Source organism: Strongyloides ratti (assembly GCF_001040885.1).
Source record: "Strongyloides ratti genome assembly S_ratti_ED321, chromosome : 1".
Classification (NCBI taxonomy): Eukaryota; Metazoa; Nematoda; class Chromadorea; order Rhabditida; family Strongyloididae; genus Strongyloides; species Strongyloides ratti.
In genome coordinates this window covers 4,318,618-4,339,456 of record NC_037307.1, presented here as the reverse complement: position 1 = coordinate 4,339,456, position 20,839 = coordinate 4,318,618, and the positions used below count along the sequence as shown (strand labels likewise).

Genomic DNA, 20,839 nt, shown 5'->3' with positions numbered 1-20,839 from the left:
AAAACCTTTTTATTAATTTTTTAAAATTTAGTTTTGAAAGTTTTCTATTTTTGATTTTAAACACTAGAAAATTAAACTTTTTTATTTTATATTTGTTTTAAAATAAAATTAAAAAGTGATAAGTCGAATAACTTTTTAAATTACACAATACTAGTAAAAAATAATACTTCATTCATTTGTTTTTAATATTTAGAGAAAAATAAATTAACCAGATATTTAATTAATTTTGTCTAGTATATTAATTTAAAAAACTTTTTACTTAATACTTTCTTTATTGAAGTAGAAATTTAAACTATAATTAAAAGAATTATATTAATATTTTTTTTCGATAATTTTAAAAGTTTGTATAGATTTTAAAAAATAAAGATTATAAGCTTCTTTTAATTTCATGGAAGTTGAATTATTAAATCAACTAGAATACGTAAAAATAATGAAACAAATGTTGTTGTATAATTATATTTAAAACTTTTTTAGTTTAAAAAATTGTTAAGAATTGATTACTAGGAGTGAAGATCATTTTTGCAATTCTTTGTTAATTCAGAGATATAAAATAGATGAATTTCTGGATATTGATGATGTTAGTAATGAATCATCAAATAATGAAACTGAAAATAAACTTGAAAATATAACAATTAAAGATGAGAATGAAAAATTACATATTTGTTTTCTAACAGCTTTAAAATACCTTTTAAAAGATTCAACATTATTACCAATGGATCTTGGTTATTTTTTTCAACAGTATGTTCAAAAATGTGTTCCAGATAATGAAAGAATAGATTTAAAAAAAACATCATACTCAAAGCTATCTAAATATATTGAAAATTTAAATGAAAAATCTGAAGAAGGAAAAGTAGTAAATATTATCAATGTTAAAGATAAAATATCTATAAATTCTGTAAATTTCAGAAATAAATTAATTTCAGATTTTGAACCAATATATGGTATTCCAAATGAAGATAAAGATAAAGAAATCAAAGCAGGTTTTTCAATATCAACTTGTTTCTTGAGCACTAAATCATTTAGAAAACTGTTTTCTGATATANATGTCCTTAACATATAAATATTTTGTATATTCTATTTTTCAAGAGGATATTTAAATAGAGTTGCGGTCAATAAAAAAGTGATTAGAAATAAATTAATCAGATAATTATTAAGTTTTTTAGATAAAACGTTTTAACAAATTTTTGTTACACGCTTTATCGATTAGAATAGTAATTTATTTTCAAATCAACTTAATAATATTTATTATACAATTAATTTTATACCATTATATTAATTATAAAAATAAAGAATATGGATTTATTTTGGTTTACTCAACCTTGTATTATTAAGGGAACTAGAGTAGCTAAAAATAAAGAAATGTACGTTATTATATGACTAATACTAAAAAATTTTTTTAGTTCTGATTTTAAAAAATTATTGGGTGATGAGATCTGGAATAAAATAGTTGGTAATTCAAAATTAGAAATTGTTAAAATGAAATCAGCAGTTAAAAAAGATATCGATATATTAATTTGTGATTCAAAACCAATTTTTTTTAGAGATGGTAAAATGAATAATAAAAATTGGTTTTTATCTTTGCACGCTGGTTTAATATTGCCCAAGTATTATTATCCAATTATTGTAAATTCAACACGATGGAAATTGATTGAAAAAAATGGAATTATAACAAAAGAAGATGTTTTTAATGGAGAAAAACCATTTGAAAATTATCCTCCCTTTGATCATACAAAAACGGCGTTTGTTTATTGTTGGAATAAGGAAAGTAACGAAATTTTTGGAGCTGTTGGAATTGCAGTTCCAACTCAAGAGTTTCATAATTTTAATGATAGAATTTATCCTTTAAGAAGTCTTGGAGTTGTTATGATGACCAGGGGTAAAGATCATTTTTGCAATTCTTTGTTAATTCAGAGATATAAAATAGATGAATTTCTGGATATGGATAAAGAATTAGATAAAGTTCAAATTGATGATGTTAGTAATGAATCATCAAATAATGAAACTGAAAATAAACTTGAAAATATAACAATTAAAGATGAAAATGAAAAATTACATATTTGTTTTCTAACAGCTTTAAAATACCTTTTAAAAGATTCAACATTATTACCAATGGATCTTGGTTATTTTTTTCAACAGTATGTTCAAAAATGTGTTCCAGATAATGAAAGAATAGATTTAAAAAAAACATCATACTCAAAGCTATCTAAATATATTGAAAATTTAAATGAAAAATCTGAAGAAGGAAAAGTAGTAAATATTATCAATGTTAAAGATAAAATATCTATAAATTCTGTAAATTTCAGAAATAAATTAATTTCAGATTTTGAACCAATATATGGTATTCCAAATGAAGATAAAGATAAAGAAATCAAAGCAGGTTTTTCAATATCAACTTGTTTCTTGAGCACTAAATCATTTAGAAAACTGTTTTCTGATATAAATGACAATGTCAAAAATGAAAACAAAGCATATAATTTAAATGAATTTAAAGATTTACTTTTGGCATACTTGAAAGCTAATAATATACAAATTGAAAATGAGAAAATAGTAATAGATGAAAATTTAAAACAATTTTTAGAGGCTAAACCTCATATTCAAACTACACCTCAAACTGTTAAATCAATTGTAACTTTAATTTAACAAAAGTGTACACCAGAATATGTAATGAAAAAGCCTGATAATTCAGTTACAATTAAAAAAGGTCAAATACCAAATATATTAATTCATTCTGAAAAAGTGTCTTCAAAAGAAATAACAGTTTTTAGGAATTTAGGATTATTTGATTTGTTAAATGATACTTTTGTTTCATCTTTGAAACATTTTTATGCCTCTTCTGCTGGAATACAGGAAGGAAAAAAAAGATGTTCTGGAGAGATTGTTGTTCAATTACAGGGAAATCATTTGAAAACTATCAAGAAGTTTTTTAAAGACAAATATGGATTAGATGGAAAATATATTAAAATTGAGTAATAAAATAAAGTATCAACATTAATCAATGGTAAAAGTTTTTTATCTTTTATCATTTAATACATTTCAACTAAGTTTTGTAATATACTTTGTTATTATTGTTATTAATTTATTAAAAAAAATTAATATATTATTTAATTAAAAGTATTAAAAAATTTTTTATCTCGTAAAGTTAACTAATCATCTGTACAAGTAAATATTTTTTAATTATTAATAATACACATTTTTTATAATATCTTATTTTTCTAAAAATATTAATAAAAACTTAATGTTGGAATAGTACTTTTTGAAGCATAGAAATTATTCATAATTTTTTATTGATATTAATGCTTCTACGCTCTTTAAAAAAAATTATATATGTACAAACATTTTTTTCTGCTAATTAAATAAACAAGGAAACAAAAAAAATTAATTTTTTTATGAATATTTATGCAAATTTTTTATTGTTAAAAAAACTATCACAAATTATACTTTTTAAAAGTTAAGTAGGTGATTACAATTGATGTCAAAAGTTAAAATAAAGTTAGCATTTATATTGTATAGATAATAAAAAAAATTTGTTAAACAAAGAAAATGTATAGAAATAAAGATTATCATAAATTTTTTTAAAAAAGATAGTTTTATCAGTAATAAAGATATTTTTGTTGTAAAACACAAAGTTTTTTACTATTTTAAATCCTGATTATTTTTTTTTAAATTTTAAATCATTAATATGTAATTAAAAGTTTTTAGGTTAAAAAAATTTTCATTTTTTTTAGATATTTGCATATTAATCAAATTTGTTTTTATATTCATAATTTTAAATATTAATTATAGAAAATTCTAGAAATTTTTTGTATAAAAAAATATTTCAAGTAAAGACAATTTCTGGACATTATAATAAAAATAATGTATTAGTAAACTAAAAAAAAGATAAAAAGAATTTCTAATATTCTATTACTGAAAATTCAGATTATCATTTTTTCAGATATCAAAATGAAGAAAATTAAAAATATATGATGGAAGTTAATGAAATATTGTTAACGAAAAGCATAAACAATAGTCAAATGATTCTAGCAAAAAAAATATGATATTATGGAAAAAAAATTAAAAAGTATCTAAAAAATCTAATGAAATAGAAATATAAAAAAACATAGAAATATTATCTTTTTCATTTTTTCTGCATATTCTTTCAATTTATTTTAATGATTTTTTAACCAATATTTTTTTACAAATTATAAAAATAATAATTATTTATAGGAAAATACTTTCTTAAAAAAATACCATTTTTAGCAAATATACATTTTATGATATCAAAAATATTACTTTACACAATATTAATTACTTCCAATTACAACAAATTATGTATAATAAAGATATATTCATTCATAATCGTACTATTTCAAATTATATTTCTTTTTAATTTATCTTAAATTTTATGTTAGTATAAAGTACATCTTTAAGATATAATAAAATGGTTATATCAGTAAATTTTAAAGAGAATTATTAACACCAAAACGTTTTTTGACTATAATTTGATAAAATATGAATATTATTTAAAAAAATGTTAATTTTGTTAAAAATTTTGAATATAGAGAGAAAAATATTCAATTTTTTATCATTCAAAAAGTTATTAAAATCTTGTATTTTTTAACAAAAAACAATTTACTATGTTTCTGGATTTAAACAAATTCAAAAATCTCTGGCTGCTGCTACTTCTACCAAGTTTCACACAATGTGAAACAGGTACTTATAAAAGCTCCTTTCCTTCGGTTCCTGAAGATATCATTGAAAGCACTTTTCCAGTCAATTTAACATTTGCATCCAACTCAGACCTCATTTTTTTAAAATGCCCAGGATATGGATATAAGCATACTCACGATAATGATCATTTCAATTTTAACTACGAACTGTCAAGACAAGATTTTTCTTATCGCGACAATGACCGTCTATTCTATTGGATATTTTCAATATATAATCCATCTGGACCTCAATTATTTGATTGTGGAAGTATACGTAAAAGGCCCACTAGCAATTCATATACATCATTTGATTGGAAGTTCAATATCAATTGGCAAATTGCGCCAAATCCAATGATGATAGCAAAAAGAATTAATATGTCAAATCAATTTCCGACTATCGACAATTGTGGCAGTAATCAAGAAAATATTTTTATGTATACAAGAGACAGAGATGGTAAAATATTTAGACTCAAATTAGTTAATAATAGCTTGGATACATATGATGAACGGCCATATGCAAACAGACTTTACTATGTGTTTACCATGCCTGATGATATTAATAATAAAGAATACTTAGAACCTTGCATGATTGTTAATCCTTCTAATGACAGACCAGAAATAATAATTAGAGGATACAGTTCTTACCCAGTTTTTTTCAAGAATATACAAGTTAATGTTATTCAATTGAACTATGTGGAACATTCTTGTACAGTCCAACTTTATATAATAGATAAACCAAAATTAGAATGGTTTTACAGAGACGAAAAAATTTTAGTTAACGAAGTTATTTTCACAAAGGATGGAGTAAAAGAAGTGTTAAACTCCAATAAAACTGTTAAACAATACTTTACATTAAAGGAACATCGAATTTTAAAATTTTCTTATGATTGGCCGACAGCTGAAGGTTACCAAACGATAACGAAAATATTTTATTTTGCGCCACCAAAAGAAGAACATGAATTCAATATAGAATACTTTTTTTACTTAGCAAATGAAACGGTGCTCAAACCAAATTGTTCCATCAATGGAATCAGTTATGGATATCTTTATTCAGTTGGTTATGAAGGAAAAATAATTAATCTTGATGAATTGAAAACTAATGGAGTAGCAAAGAATGGTTTGTTTCGTTCTGGTGATTTCGTTTTCACATCAAATGTTGAATATTTTAATATAACTCTTAAATGCATCTATAAAACAGTAAATGGAAGTGTTACTTTTATCAAATCGTTTCTACATAAGGACAAAGTAAGTATGCAAATAGATGAAAATGGAAAACGATATTTGTTGGTTGATACTTCTAAATTAAATCCACAAACGTCGCAGCATGAAACACTAAATATTGGTCCTGGATTGATTATTTTGTTTTGTATTGTTGGTGTAATCGTTTTGTTTGGTCTTATAATTGTTATTGTTATCTTTGTTATAATTTTAAATACAAAAATGAAGCCATATATTATAAGGAGGAAATTAGCATCTAAATATCCCAATATATTTGCATTGTGGAAAGAAGTATCAAATGCAAATTTGGAAGAGTACTGTAAAATAGTTCAAGACAAAGAATTTATTCCGGATAAATTGAAAAATCAATCGTCTTCAAAGAAAATAGAAGGTGATGAAGAGATTGATTTTGATACAAGTGCTCCTTTTGATTCTTCTTTGGTCAAATGTTTTAATACAATATTTGGAGAAATTAGAGCTCATTACATTAATGATGTCTCACCAGAAAGAAATTATATTATCTCTGATGGACCTACACCTGAAAGAATACAATATTTTTGGGAGTTACTTTATCAAGAGGATGTCGCAGTGGTAGTTGCAATAATTTATAGAGATGCTGAAGAATACTCAAATATGAAAAAAAATATTTTATATTGGTCAGAAACAGACCAGATTTATGGAAATGTCACTGTTCAATTTCTGGAAAAGCTCCCAACGAAAATTAAAAATATTAAAGTTTTAAAGTTTCGCATGACTATGAATGGAGGAAAACCAAAGGAACTGATAATTTTTCGTATTAGTGAATGGAGTGAGTACATATTGCACCATATGTCATTAAATTTTGCTAAAGTATACTCAGAGGTTTCTGAATGTGCTGGAAATGGGAATGTTCTTGTCCATGCTTTACGTAGTCCTGGATCATATGTATTTATGTTTACATATTTTTGCTGTATTTTGGAAACAATGAAAACTAATGCCTCAATTTATAATCCAATGGAGATTATAAAACAAATTCGTGAAAAGCGTTATGGTGGAAACATTTCTTCTATTGAATATGCCTATTTATTGGAGGCTATTATTTCATATTTCTTTGATAGCAACATTTTGTTTAACAAAAATTGTGAAAAGCAGACTTTTACCATGAAATTTTTGAAATATCGTAAAGAGGTGACTGTTAATTCTGACAACATGACTAGTGGATTATATGGTGTTCTAAAATATATTAATACTCTTGATGATGGAAAATTGAATGAATTTTGTGTACAATTTGATACAGTAGGAATGTTAAGTTATAATTCTCTTAAAAAAAACTGTCGACGTTTCTTTATTGCTAAAGAAAGTTTTAAAGAAAAAAATCGTTACAATGACATACCATGTCTTGATTACAGTTCAGTAAACATTAATGGATATGATATAAATAATGTACTTGGTTATATTCATGCTAACCAAATGGTTTATAAATATGGTGAAGGAAAAGAAAGAAAAATTATTATGTGTCAGGTAAGATATTAAAATTAATTTAACTTTATTTAATGTATACTTTTTTAGGCACCATTATCAGAAACAGTTGATGATATGTATGACATGATTTTTAGATACAAGATCGGAATCATTGTCGTACTTCTCAATGAAAAAGAAATAAAGGAACAAAATAAATGTTTTCCTTATTTCCCAACAGATGCTAAAGAAATAAAAACAAGTAGATATACTGTCATGTATATTGATAAAAAAATTGATAATGTAAATCATATTATTGAATATGATTACACAATTTTTAATGATAAGAATTTACCAAATAATTTTAAACTTCTTCAATATATTAATTGGCCAGATAAAAGTAAGTTTATTTAAATAAAAAAAATTTATATTATTTGTTTTTTTTAGGCATACCTACTGAAAGTAAAACAATTAATGAACTGTACAAAAGAATTATAAATCTTGATAATAATCGTTATATTGCGATTCATTGTAGCACAGGAATAGGAAGAACTGGAACATTAGCATTAGCTATTTTTATGATTGATATGATCAATTTCAATGAAAATATTGATCCAATAGCATGTTTGGAATTTCTTAGGTCACACCGCTATAAAGCAGTTCAAACTAAGATGCAATTTATATTTTCACTGTCAATTGTTTATGAACATTTCAGAGATGCAATAGATGCAATGAAAACAGATGCCTACAAAACTTTCACAACATTTGCAAAAAATATCTATCTTCACCGTAAACAATATAAAGGATAATAATTTATAAAAAAAATTTTACTTTAAAAAAATGTCTAATTGGCATTATGTTTTGTCACCGATGTATAATAAAAACATCATTCTATAACTATTTAAAATTAATAAATTTTAAAATATAATTTGATTTCATTTATAATAAAAACAAACATTTGAAAAAAATAATGAAACCAATAACAATTAAACATTATAAAATTTTTTCAATTTAATAGTTTTCTATTTTATATGTTTTTTAATAATTTTAAATATAAAGCTTAGAAATAATTTTTTTTCGATTTGTTAAATGATACATTTGTTTCATCTTTGAAACCTTTTTATGCCTCTTCTGCTGGAATACAAGAAGGAAAAAAAAGATGTTCTAGAGAGATTGTTGTTCAATTACAGGAAAATCATTTGAAAACTATCAAAAAGTTTTTTAAAGACAAATGTGGATTAGATGGAAAATATATTAAAATTAAGTAATAAAATAAAGTATCATCAATAATCAATGGTATAAGTTTTTTATCTTTTATCATTTAATACATTTCAACTAAGTTTTGTAATATACTTTGTTATTATTGTTATTAATTAATTAAAAAAAGTATATTAACTTTTTTTAATTAAAAGTATTAAAAAACTTTTTTTTTTGTAAAGTTAATTAATTATCTGTACAAGTACCTATCTATAATTATTTTTTATACACATTCTTTATATTATCTTATTATGAAAAATTAAAAAACAAAAAGTACACTTTTTAAAAATACATTTATTATATATTTTCATTTCATTTTATCACAGCAAAAGATTTAATTATGTTTTATTTAAAAAAACTTATGTTGTAGATTAAGTTATACTGATAAGATTTTTTATTTTATTAAAATATGTTTATTATGTTATTATGAATAGCAAAGTATAAATATGAATTATGTGGTAAATTAATATTTTTTTATTTTAAATATTAAACTTTAGTACTTTTTTTCATTAGATTTTTAAATTTAATGTAACTTAAAGGTATATAAAACTTTATACAATATTTATTAGTATTTAATACGTACTTAATAGAAGAATAGTTATTTTTGTTAGATAGTTAAATGTTATAATATAATTAGAAAAATAATATTAAGATAAACGTCTTATGGATGATGTTACATTATCTGAATGAATAAATGCTATTTCATATTCTAAGAATTCTCTTATTTTTTTCCATCCTTCAGATGCTACATCCATATAATCGTGCTTCGATTTTTCAAGAAGTAATGGTAAGACAGGCTTCTTTGCGTTTTGAAATATTTTTAATCCATGAACATGTGAAATCAAATTATCATCTTTGGAATGTATAACTAATGTTGGGCACTCAACTTCTTTAACAGCTTCAGCTGTATTAAATGGAGTATTTATAATATATTTATCTTTAATAATTTTTTTCATAAAAATTCTTGTCTTTACAACAGCTTTTATTGAAGCTGGTGCTCCATATAATATAAGACCACCAATATTTTTATTATTTTTAGCTACTAATGATGATATAGCACCCCCAAGAGAATATCCCCATAAAATTATACGTTCTTCTGGATATTTTAAAATATTTTTTGAATATTCTAATATAGATTGAAGATTTTCAATTAGATTACTTTCATTAGGTATTCCATTACTAATTCCATATCCACTATAGTCATATGATATTATATTTACTTCCATAAATCTTGCAAAATCAAGGAGATTTGGAAATCCTATTATACTATCAGAAATATCTGTTCCATTTGGATGTGAAAATATTATTAAATATTTTGCACGTACAAAATATTTTACAAAAGCACAAGCTAATGTCTGTAAATAAATTTAAAAATAAATAATTATTTTAGCTATATCAACATACATCATTATTACTTTTAACAAAGAAAAATTGTATTGGATCATCATTATAATAACATGGATGATTATAACCAAAAGAATATAAACCCTCATATTCAGCATCTTCTTCAATTTTTTCAATTTTTTTTTTATAATTGTTATCATTTAATGGAAGAGTAGTTTCATTATTTGGTAATAAAAAAGTTTTATCTTCTTTTATTTGTAAACTGTCATTTAAAACAATATTTTCATTACTTTTATAAAAAAAATATTCTGTTAAACAAGGCCAAAAGGCACTACGTTCATAGAAAGATTTTCCTCTACTTTTATCAAATAAAATTCTAATTATACATTCTATTATTTGTGTTAAATTTTTACTTTTTTTTGATATCCAAAGAAAAGGATTCACTTTTATATCTGGTGGACAACGGCATGGTAAACTAAATTTTTCATTATTTAATTCTTGTAAAATTTCAAGATATAACTTTTGTTTATTAGAAATTAAAAGTGGACGTATGTCTCTTTTTTTATAGAATAAATCTTTTTTGACTTCTAATGTTTCATTAGCCAAATTTTTACATTCCTCCTGTATCTCTATTGATTTTTTGTTGTCAAAATAACATGTTTTTTGATTTTCTACTGTTTGATTTATATTACTAGTTGTGTGAATGCTACGATCTTTTGTTTTTTCATGTTGTGATTTTAATAATTTACTATATTTTGAACTTAATTTGGTAGCATCATCTTTTTCAATTTCGTCAATTTGAGAAATATCTAAATTTTCATCTTGATTTTTAACTTCATATTCTTGCACCTTGTCAGGTAACTCATTTAAAAAATAATAAAAAGAATTTACTTCTATAATATCACTCTCATTAATACTTCGAACTTCTGTAATTTTACTTCTTAAATTATCAAAAACTTCTCTTTTTGTTTTTGTAGTTGATCTGTTAGCTCTTATAGTTTTATATTTTTTTACATTACTGAAATTTAATTTTTTTACTTTTTGGTCAATTTTTGTGCTACTTTCTAAATTTGAAAATTCTAAATTGTTTTTGGAAATCATAGAAATTGAAATTGCCAAAAAAATAAAAAATTTACTATTAAATTCTTTCTTTCTTTATAATATAATAAAATATACTTTTAACAAATATTCAAATTTTGATTTATTAATAAATATAATTTTTTTTTGCATAAAATTATTCACAACAATGAAGAATGTTTTTTTTCTACACGTTAACTAAAATATTGATGTGATAAATTGTTCAAACTTTAATTATATCAAAGAAATTTTTTAAATGATATCGATTTAATGTTTGGATATTATAAAAATTAATTTTTATGTTGCCTCAAATAATATATTATGAAATTATTATTTTTTTGAATATTTAAGCAAAAATAATTTTGTTCGATTGTTCTTGAAAAATAATTAATTTTTAATATAGTCATAAGTATAAAAGCGTTAAAACTCTAAAAGTTCTGGTCAATTAAAATTAAAAACAAAAGTGAAAAATATTCTTATTACTGTATTCATATTTGAGTTAAATAAAATCGTAAGAGCGTTTAATTAGATTTGTTGAAGTTCTTTTAACTTTTTAGTTATAGTCCACATTATAAAGTTTTTCGAAATATAAACTTTATTTTGAAATATTTTATATGATATTTTTGTGGGTCTAGCTTTTTGTTATCATTTTTCTATATTTCAAAAATAGTCGGAGACATAAAAATGGTTTTAAGGTAAACATTTAATGAAAATTGACTTGAAGCTTATTGCAAAAAATTGCATATTTTTATTCTTATTTTGAAGGGAGAAATAACAAAGGGCAGAACTTTTTTTAAAATATTCATTTTTTCTTAATTGCCAATATCCTATTTGAAACTTAATATATTACAACTAATTAAATATTATTCTGTTTTTCTTTAAATGATAAAATTTTGATTCAATGCTTGAGTTAATTTTTTTCTACTAATTTACATATATTTATCAAGATTAGCGTAATTTTCCTCCAAATGTAAATATAATAATACTCTACAAAATAACTTTTTTTGCCTCTCATTAGAATATTAATTTTCATTATTATGAATATGTTATGATAAATTTAAAGAAATATTATATTTATTCTTATTACATAACTATTTACAGTGTTGCGACTTATCTTAATTATGAAAAAATTATAATATGAAGTTATCTTTATGATTTTTTTAATATCAATATGTATCATGACGGAAAAAGATAGATTTTCTTACACATAATTATCATCAAAATATTTATAACAACTTTAATAGTCATGCAATAAATAACTATATAAGATTAACATTTTATGAATTTTTTTTTTATTTTAAGTGGTAGAATGCAAGCTTTAGAGGTTTATTTTCAATGTTTCACTGTAACATCATTCATATTTGCTGTAATCATTTTTTTCCTATTTTCAATATCTAAATATATGAAAAAACTTGATAAAAAAGAAAAAAAGAGAATACGAGCAATTAATAAATTACAAGAAACAGTACCATTTGAACAGGAATTGTCAAAAGAGGGTAACCAAACAGGTGTTGAATCTACAAGATGCCAAGATACGGTAGAAGAAAGTATTACAGAAATGTCTAATTATGAAACACATTGTGGTTCTTTGATTAACAATCAAACTGAGGTAATAAATTATATTTTTTACAAATATTTTTTTATCCATTTTCTAGTACTTTGATATTTCATGCTGCAATCAGGATTCAGTTCCATGTCACAGACACGGCAAAACTTCGACTAACAAATTTCCATCTAGTTAGTTGACTCATTACTAATCATTCAATTTATAATTGTATATATTATTTTTGTATTAAATATATCTATCTATATAAAAAAGAAAATTTCTAAACATTCAAGTTTTCTCTAAATTTTTTTTTTTATTTTTACGTAAAATTTATTTTATAAATTTTAAAACACTGAAAATAACCAACTATCTTTATTAATTAATAGAAAAAGAAAAAATTACAAACATTAAATTTTTATATTTTTTAAAATATTTTTACACAAATAAAAAACAAATTATGAAAAACTTTTATTTTTAAAAGTTATCTTAACAATAATAAATAGGTATTTGGAGAAATGAATACTCCAAATGTAATACTATTACTAAGTATATATTTAGTAGGAATATTTATTTATTTATTTTATTTTTTATGAAATCTTACGTTGAAGAAAAAGTTGTTTCTTTGTCTCGAAAGTTTTACTATCAAAATCAATCGAATTTTATAGATGAACATTTGACTAAATGCTTGAATATACTATTAAAAAAATATCCGAAGATTAAATTTTCAATAATTTCCAACCTTTCATTATTAAATGGAAATTTAATTGTTGTAACAGTAGAATCTTTAAATCATGATTTATCTTATTTAGACGATGCATCAAATTTTTTTTATGAAACAACTAAAGAATTCACACTTTCTCATAATGATATTATTTCAAATGATATATTAAATATGGAATATTTTATTTCAACTTTATCAGATGAGAAGTGTGATGAAGAGTTAAAAAAAAAAATTTCAAAATCATTTCAAGATATATTTTATATACTTTCAATGTATTCATTGTCTCAAATTTTCATATCATTTAATGGTGGAAAAGATTGTACACTAGCATTACACCTTTTTTCACTTTGTTTAAAATCAAAATATCCAACTTTAAGAGATTCTATACAGGCATTTATTCATAAAACATCTGAAGAATTTACGGAAATTGAACCATTTATAAATAAAGTTTGTCCATTATATAATATCTCAAAACATGTATATTCCCTTTCAATGAAAGAATCACTTTCTAAATTAAAAAAAGATTTTCCCACAGTTTTTCCAATAATTATGGGAACTAGATATATGGATCCTGCTGGTAAATATATGAAATCAAATATTTGTGAAACTGACAATGATTGGCCAAAATTATTACGTGTATGTCCAATTTTTGATTGGAATTATCATGAAGTTTGGAGGGTTATAAAAACATTGAATATACCATATTGTTCACTTTATGATGAAGGGTACACCAGTTTAGGTGAAAAAAGAAGTACAATAAAAAATGAAGAATTAGTAAGAAAAGAAAATGGAAATATTATTGGGTTTGTTTTTTTATCAAATATTTTTTTTAAATTATTCATTACAGTTATTATCCTGCATATAAATTAAAAAATTGTGAATTAGAAAGAGTTAATAGAAAGATAATTTAATTGTAAGCATTTTTTTTACAACTTTAGATAATTGATATTTATAATAAACAAATTAAATGTTTTAAATTTATTGTTAAAAAAATCTTAATGTAATATATTATACTTTCTAGAATTATAAAATTCTTTATCATTTAATTATAAATTAGAATACACTTCCAAGGTCATCTTTTAATTTATAATTCATTATCTTGATTTTAATGTTTCTTGTATTACAAAATCTGGTACATTAAAATAAGTATAATCATTCTATACTAAAATTAAAATGAATAGTAGAATAATATTTAATAAAATTTCTTTTATAAGAAGTTGTTCATCTAAAGCAAAAACTGAATTAAAAGTTCAATTACAGGAAGAACTACAAGTAATTAAGGTATGTAATTTTGGTAAATTTAAAAAAAAAAAATTTATAGAATGCTGGAACATATAAACATGAAAGAATTATTACCGGACCACAAGGAACAATAATCAAGACTAAAAATAATACAAAACCATTATTAAATTTTTGTTCAAATAATTATTTAGGTTTATGTAGTCATCCTGATGTAATTCAAGAATCACATAATTATATCGATAAATATGGTGCTGGTTTAGGATCAGTAAGATTTATCTGTGGAACTTTAGACATTCATCATCAACTTGAAAAAAAAATTGCAAAATTTCATCAAAAAGAAGATTCAATTCTTTATTCTTCTTGTTTTGATGCAAATGCTGGAATTTTCGAAGTACTAACATCTACGGAAGACGCCATTGTTTCTGATGAGTTAAATCACGCATCCATTATTGATGGTATAAGATTAGCAAAAGCTAAAAAATTTCGTTACAAACATTTAGATGTCAATGATTTAGAACAAAAATTAATTGAGGCAAGAAATAATGGTGTTAGAAGAATTATTATAGCAACAGATGGTGCATATTCAATGGATGGTAGTGTTTAATATGTTTTAAAAAATAAATGTGTTTAAATAATATTTTTAGGTGATATTGCTCCACTCAAAGAAATATGTGATCTTGCTGATAAATATAAAGCTTTGGTATTTGTTGATGAATGTCATGCTACAGGATTTCTTGGAAAAACTGGTAGAGGAACTGAAGAAGCATTAGGAATTGGATATAATCGTGTTGACATAATTAATTCTACCCTTGGGAAAGCTGTTTCTGGATCAATGGGAGGATACACTTGTGCATCATCAGAAATTGTAGAGATTCTTAGACAAAAAAGTAGACCAAGTTTATTTAGTAATGCTTTACCACCAAGTGTTATTGGTAGTGCATCAAAAGCATTTGATTTATTAATGGATCCAAAAAATAATTTTACAAAAAATTTACAAGCCAATGTAACTCATTTTAGAAATGAGATGAAAAATGCAGGTTTTACTGTTTTAGGAAATCCATCACATCCTATTTGTCCAGTTCTTTTAAAAGATGCTAAACTTGCTGGAGAATTTGCAGATAAAATGCTTAATGAAGGAATATATGTTATTGGTTTTTCATTTCCAGTAGTTCCCAAAGGACAAGCTCGTATTAGAGTTCAAATTGGACCTCATACAATTGATCAAATCAATTTATGTATAAATGCATTTAAAAAAATTGGAAAAGAATTAAAAGTAATATAAACTTAAATTTCGTATTTATTAGGCAGAGTTTTGTTAAATTATTAATTTTAATTAAACCTTTCCAATTATATTATTGATTTTGAGAAATCTTAAAATGGAGTTTTAAAACCAACAGCAGTTTCACATGAAAAATTTGAACATGTTGAATCTTTATCAGAATTATATTCATTTTTACTGTAATCCTCGTCATATATTGTATAATGTTGTGTAGTACTTAATGAGAATAAATTACCATCATTTTGGAACGATGTTGGATGTAGTGGTATGTATGATAAAGATAATAAATCTTTCTCTTCCTCTATTTCACCATTATATATTTCTGAATTATTGAAAGGTAAAGACGCAGTTGACACATCATTAGAATCCAAATAATTACTTAACAATTCATTATTTGTAAATAAATCATTTTCTTTTTTCTAAAAAAAAAAAACAAAAATAAAAAGAAACTAAGAATAATTATTTTGCAATACCCTACCAATATTTTTTTAAAAGAATAAATATAATATTTTCTAATAATATAAAAAAGATATGCTCCAACTGATATTGCACTTGCTGTAATCAAAAATCGACTACTAACTTGTTGTAGCATACTAGGTATGCCCTCAAAATTCATACATTAAACATATGACAAAGAAAAAAATGATTTACATTGTAAACAGTTAAATTTGTTTATTACTTATTTAAATTTTATAAATGCACGAAGAAATACTACCAAAAAATTTATGTAAATTATTCTATTGATATACTTTTTTTTTTTTAATAAAATATTTTCTTGTTATAATTAATTATATTATAGTATTATGATATATGAAAATTTTATTGGCACCAATATAAAAGTTTAAAATAAAATCTTTAACATTATATATTGAATATATAAAATAAAATAATATCTTTACATGTCAGAGAACTATTTTTATAGCTTTATCTATATGTCTTCTTTTAAAGAGTACCCAAAAACATGTAAAGGAATATATACTGGAAATAGTTTTCTAAAAAAAAAAAAAAAAAAATTTAATATAAATGTTGTAAACTAATATCCTTTGTAATATATTTAGATTTTAAAAAAGTTTCTTATTTAGATATATGATTTTATAAAATTATTATTTTAAATATATGATTTTTTTATTGTTAAATATAGCGTGAATAAAACATATAAAATGTAAACACTTTTATTCCATTGACATCTCAATTTTTTAAACTAAATTTTTAGAAGATACATTTTGTTTTATAAACTTACAAAACACGCATGCTCAGTGATCTTTTTCTTTACCTTCATCTTATTTATTAAAATAACTGTGCACTTATCAGCCTATAAAATATAGTTGAGAAGGAACATATTCATTATTACATTTGGTTGTTTTACTAATTTTATTTAATACTACTAACAAATGAGGTCTAGTTTAAGAAATGTTATTCAACTTAGTTCAGGAGTTGTTATATTATTTTCATCTTTTTCCTGTCATGGATTTATTACTGTATCAGTTATTAAAACATTAGTTGAAGAAAATCCAGATATTTATAAAGATTGTGCTTATATTGCTTTATGCTTATATTATTTATCTTTTATGATATCATGTTTATTTTCTGCTTACATTGTATCAATGATAGGATCGAAGAAAGGATTAATTTTTGGATCATTATGTTTTACATTATATATGCTTCATTTTATATATTTTTATGAATATATTTATTATATCTTAAATATTTTATTGGGATTTTCTGCTGCTATTTTATGGGCATCACAGGGTGAAAAATTAGCAAGTTACTCAAATGTTGAAACAAGTGAAAGAAATACAACTGTTTTTATGGGTATAACTCAAAATGGTATTTTATTTGGAGGAATATTTATGCTTATAATGACTTTTAAAAGTAATAGTATAGAACATCCTTCATTAATTGATATTCAAATATATTATATTATATTTGCTGCAATTTGTCTTGTTGGTGTATTAACATTTATTTTTTTACCTAATGGAGGAAATTTAAATGATACAGAAAAACAGATGCCCTTAAAAAGATTAGATGACAAAGAATGTGAAGAAAAAGAAAATAATACAAATATTTATAGTCTTATCAAAATTGCAACAAAAAAAGAAATGATAACGTTAATACCTATTTATTTATTTCTTGGTATCTCACTTTCATTTTTTAGTGTTGTGATACCATCATTACTACCATTAAGTGAACCTTTAAAAAATTATATTTCATGGTTTAGTCCTTTATGTTGTATATTATTTGGAGCTGGGCAAATATTTGGATCTTTTACTTTTAGTTTTATTAGTAAGCATCCAGGTATACTTACAAAAAAAGGAAAAGTTTTACTATCAGTAATATGTTATTTTTTTTCATTTGCTGTATTTATCTTATATTTACCTCATAATTCATTACATGGATATGGTTTTTTATCACCACTTATGTCAATATTAGCTTTAGCTAATTTTATTTATGGTTTTTCTGATGCAATGTTTAAGACACAAGTAACATCAGAATTATTAGAAATATTACCAAAAAATGGTGGAGAAGCTTTTGCTTTATTTAATTTTTGGATTGCTGCCGGTGCTGCATTGTCTTTTCTCAGTAGTATGTATATAAATTTTTTATTACAATGTTCAATATTACTTGGAATGTTAGGAATTACAATCATATCTTATGTTATGCTTCAAAAAGTTAAATTAACTACTAGAAGAATGGATGATGAGTCATAAAATTAAAAAAAGAAGTATATTTTATATAATTTCAATGATTAAATATCATCAAATTATCTTCATATCTTAATGAAATTCTACTTTTGTAATATATATTATTAATAGTATTTATAAGGTATTACATAACAAAAACAATAGCTTCTGTGCAATCATTGTTTTTTATTTTTAAATGTCATTTTACTCTTTTAATTATTTGTTATTTTAAGAATCTATTATTTATAAAACTTGTTTTTTTTACTTTAAAATAGATTGTGTCTAGTTATTAGTAATTATTTATTTAATTGTCTTGAAAAAATAGTAACAATAATATTTTTAAAAATTTGGGTGATTTCCGATTTGATTAAATTATAATAATTTGATACAACAAACTTCAATATTAAAAATAAAAAAACAATTAAATCAAAAATTAAATTTTTTTTTAGAATTGTTTTTAAAGAATAATATTCACTTTTTTTAAGTAATAAAAAAAAATGATTATTTTTAAAAAAATAGAAAATGAAAACATTTAAAGTAATGTACAGTTGTTGTATTTACATTAATTAATCCAATTTATTATAGTTAGTCAAACACAGTAATATTGTAAATGATGACAAAACTATTTGATACCACCAAACTTTTGTTGGGCCAAAATTTTTGTAGACAGTTGATGTTACTAATGGAGCTAAGGCTTGAGCAATAGATCCACATGTTTGATTTAATCCATGCATTGTTCCTTGAAATCTTGGTCCAAGAATTTTTGAAAATATTGTATTCATATTTGCATTTATAATAGGAAGAGCCAATCCAACTAATATAGTATATGATATAAAATATAAAGATGGTGAAATTTTTGGTAAATTATAACACCAATTAAATTTATTAATATTACAACCAATTTGTTCAGTTGAAGAAGTTATATTTATTTTATTTGTATTTGTTATTGTGACAGTTGATTTATTGTCATATAAAAATGGATAAGGATATATTATTAAGTGAAAAATGGCTAATAATGATAAACCAATTATTAAATTTTGGCGAAATTTTCCACTAAAATATAATTTTAATAATAATAAAAAAAAAAAACTTACTATTTTCCTAAATTAAAACATACATATAATGCATGAATTAAAACAGCAGTTGATCCAATAAATACTTCAATGATAGAAATTGTTTCAATTGTTTCTTTTTTTGTAAAATTAAACATTGTCATAGATAAAAATGGATTTAATATATTACATGTATTTTTTATAAACATCATAGTAAATCTAATAAAAAAAATAATTCCAACAGCTTTTTTATCATATTTTGGAATATTTTTAATTGGTTCAGAAATTTTTGATAAATTTTTTGATTGAAAATATTTTTCATTTATTCCGGCATATTTTTCTTTAAAAAAAAATTTTATACAACATAATGATATAATGTTTAATAATGTTGATATAAAAGCAGATAATGTATAAATATTAAGAGTAAACAAATTTAATATCCTATATTCTGGATAACCAATAACAGCAAATAAAATATTAAAAAATGGTCCTAAGGCAAAACCAATTGATAAACCACAATTAACTATACTAATGGCAGAGGTTCTATCTTTTGGTAATGATGATGTTGCTGCATAACTTCTAAATAATGATACATTTGCTCCTCCAATACCATTTATAAAACGTGCTATAACCATAAATTCTTTTCTGTATTCTGATAATTCTCCTAATGATAAATAAATTATATTACCAATTAATTGACATAATACACCAGTATATAATGGTATCTTAATACCTTTTAATTTATTTGACCACCATCCAAAAACAGGAGAAAAAACTATTGTTCCAATAGAATAAGATGCAAATAAAAAACCATAAAATTCTTCTTTAATATTTGGGACAAGCTAAATCAATAGATAAATAAAAAAAAAAGAAAATAGTATAAATATTAAAATCAAAACATACAACCTGAAGATACGGCCAAACGGAAGAGAAATAAATTGTATATTGTGCATTAGTTATCAATGATAATAATCCTGCTCCATATATACTTTGCCAACTAGTATGATCACAAAATTTATTATTTAAAATATTATCACTCCCCATTATAATTTATAATAAATAAATTAAAAGATAATTTTTTTTTCTTTGAAAAAAAATGATTAGATTAAAAAATTACTATTAAAAATTTAATAAATCCTTATTCCAAATTTTAAAATTAATTATAATAATGATAAAATAATGCAAAATAGAGATAGTTTAATTTAGTATACTTTTATTCTTTTCTTTTGTTAAATGTGATCATTTTGCATTAAAATATTTGTACTTCCTCAATATACAATCCTTTTACTGATACGTC

The 20,839-nt window shown here is 22.5% G+C and overlaps 11 protein-coding genes across 11 annotated transcripts; 8 read left to right on the top strand and 3 right to left on the bottom strand.

Annotated features, from left to right (window-relative positions):
* Window positions 1-388: 388 nt before the first annotated feature.
* On the top strand, window positions 389-1,060 carry SRAE_1000140200 (Hypothetical protein; the record flags this gene model as incomplete). The annotated part of the gene is made up of 2 exons (XM_024648352.1): window positions 389-421; window positions 542-1,060. 2 exons carry the CDS (start codon window positions 389-391, stop codon window positions 1,058-1,060), a joined length of 552 nt encoding a protein of 183 aa, XP_024502339.1.
* Window positions 1,061-1,293: 233 nt separating this feature from the next.
* SRAE_1000140100 (Hypothetical protein) lies at window positions 1,294-2,640 on the top strand (the record flags this gene model as incomplete). The annotated part of the gene is made up of 2 exons (XM_024648350.1): window positions 1,294-1,361; window positions 1,401-2,640. The coding sequence occupies 2 exons, from the start codon at window positions 1,294-1,296 to the stop codon at window positions 2,638-2,640; spliced, it is 1,308 nt and encodes a 435-aa protein (XP_024502338.1).
* A 24-nt stretch (window positions 2,641-2,664) lies between these two features.
* Window positions 2,665-2,970, top strand: SRAE_1000140000 (Translation initiation factor SUI1 domain-containing protein; the record flags this gene model as incomplete). The annotated part of the gene is made up of 1 exon (XM_024648349.1): window positions 2,665-2,970. One exon carries the CDS (start codon window positions 2,665-2,667, stop codon window positions 2,968-2,970), a length of 306 nt encoding a protein of 101 aa, XP_024502337.1.
* A 1,646-nt stretch (window positions 2,971-4,616) lies between these two features.
* On the top strand, window positions 4,617-8,152 carry SRAE_1000139900 (Protein-tyrosine phosphatase, receptor/non-receptor type domain and Protein-tyrosine/Dual specificity phosphatase domain and Protein-tyrosine phosphatase, catalytic domain-containing protein; the record flags this gene model as incomplete). The annotated part of the gene is made up of 3 exons (XM_024648348.1): window positions 4,617-7,406; window positions 7,455-7,743; window positions 7,791-8,152. The coding sequence occupies 3 exons, from the start codon at window positions 4,617-4,619 to the stop codon at window positions 8,150-8,152; spliced, it is 3,441 nt and encodes a 1,146-aa protein (XP_024502336.1).
* A 1,095-nt stretch (window positions 8,153-9,247) lies between these two features.
* Window positions 9,248-11,045, bottom strand: SRAE_1000139800 (Hypothetical protein; the record flags this gene model as incomplete). Its single annotated transcript, XM_024648347.1, has 2 exons — window positions 9,248-9,955; window positions 10,005-11,045. 2 exons carry the CDS (start codon window positions 11,043-11,045, stop codon window positions 9,248-9,250), a joined length of 1,749 nt encoding a protein of 582 aa, XP_024502335.1.
* A 1,285-nt stretch (window positions 11,046-12,330) lies between these two features.
* SRAE_1000139700 (Hypothetical protein) lies at window positions 12,331-12,763 on the top strand (the record flags this gene model as incomplete). The annotated part of the gene is made up of 2 exons (XM_024648346.1): window positions 12,331-12,630; window positions 12,677-12,763. 2 exons carry the CDS (start codon window positions 12,331-12,333, stop codon window positions 12,761-12,763), a joined length of 387 nt encoding a protein of 128 aa, XP_024502334.1.
* Window positions 12,764-13,156: 393 nt separating this feature from the next.
* Window positions 13,157-14,199, top strand: SRAE_1000139600 (FAD synthase; the record flags this gene model as incomplete). The annotated part of the gene is made up of 2 exons (XM_024648345.1): window positions 13,157-14,091; window positions 14,136-14,199. 2 exons carry the CDS (start codon window positions 13,157-13,159, stop codon window positions 14,197-14,199), a joined length of 999 nt encoding a protein of 332 aa, XP_024502333.1.
* Window positions 14,200-14,461: 262 nt separating this feature from the next.
* SRAE_1000139500 (Aminotransferase, class I/classII domain and 2-amino-3-ketobutyrate coenzyme A ligase family and Pyridoxal phosphate-dependent transferase, major region, subdomain 1 and Pyridoxal phosphate-dependent transferase, major region, subdomain 2 and Pyridoxal phosphate-dependent transferase domain-containing protein) lies at window positions 14,462-15,812 on the top strand (the record flags this gene model as incomplete). Its single annotated transcript, XM_024648344.1, has 3 exons — window positions 14,462-14,569; window positions 14,610-15,123; window positions 15,175-15,812. The coding sequence occupies 3 exons, from the start codon at window positions 14,462-14,464 to the stop codon at window positions 15,810-15,812; spliced, it is 1,260 nt and encodes a 419-aa protein (XP_024502332.1).
* An 89-nt stretch (window positions 15,813-15,901) lies between these two features.
* SRAE_1000139400 (Hypothetical protein) lies at window positions 15,902-16,425 on the bottom strand (the record flags this gene model as incomplete). Its single annotated transcript, XM_024648343.1, has 2 exons — window positions 15,902-16,228; window positions 16,288-16,425. 2 exons carry the CDS (start codon window positions 16,423-16,425, stop codon window positions 15,902-15,904), a joined length of 465 nt encoding a protein of 154 aa, XP_024502331.1.
* Window positions 16,426-17,200: 775 nt separating this feature from the next.
* Window positions 17,201-18,517, top strand: SRAE_1000139300 (UNC93-like protein MFSD11; the record flags this gene model as incomplete). The annotated part of the gene is made up of 1 exon (XM_024648342.1): window positions 17,201-18,517. The coding sequence occupies one exon, from the start codon at window positions 17,201-17,203 to the stop codon at window positions 18,515-18,517; it is 1,317 nt and encodes a 438-aa protein (XP_024502330.1).
* Window positions 18,518-19,056: 539 nt separating this feature from the next.
* Window positions 19,057-20,586, bottom strand: SRAE_1000139200 (Major facilitator superfamily and Major facilitator superfamily domain, general substrate transporter and Major facilitator superfamily domain-containing protein; the record flags this gene model as incomplete). The annotated part of the gene is made up of 3 exons (XM_024648341.1): window positions 19,057-19,543; window positions 19,585-20,384; window positions 20,446-20,586. The coding sequence occupies 3 exons, from the start codon at window positions 20,584-20,586 to the stop codon at window positions 19,057-19,059; spliced, it is 1,428 nt and encodes a 475-aa protein (XP_024502329.1).
* Between the last annotated feature and the right edge of the window lie 253 nt (window positions 20,587-20,839).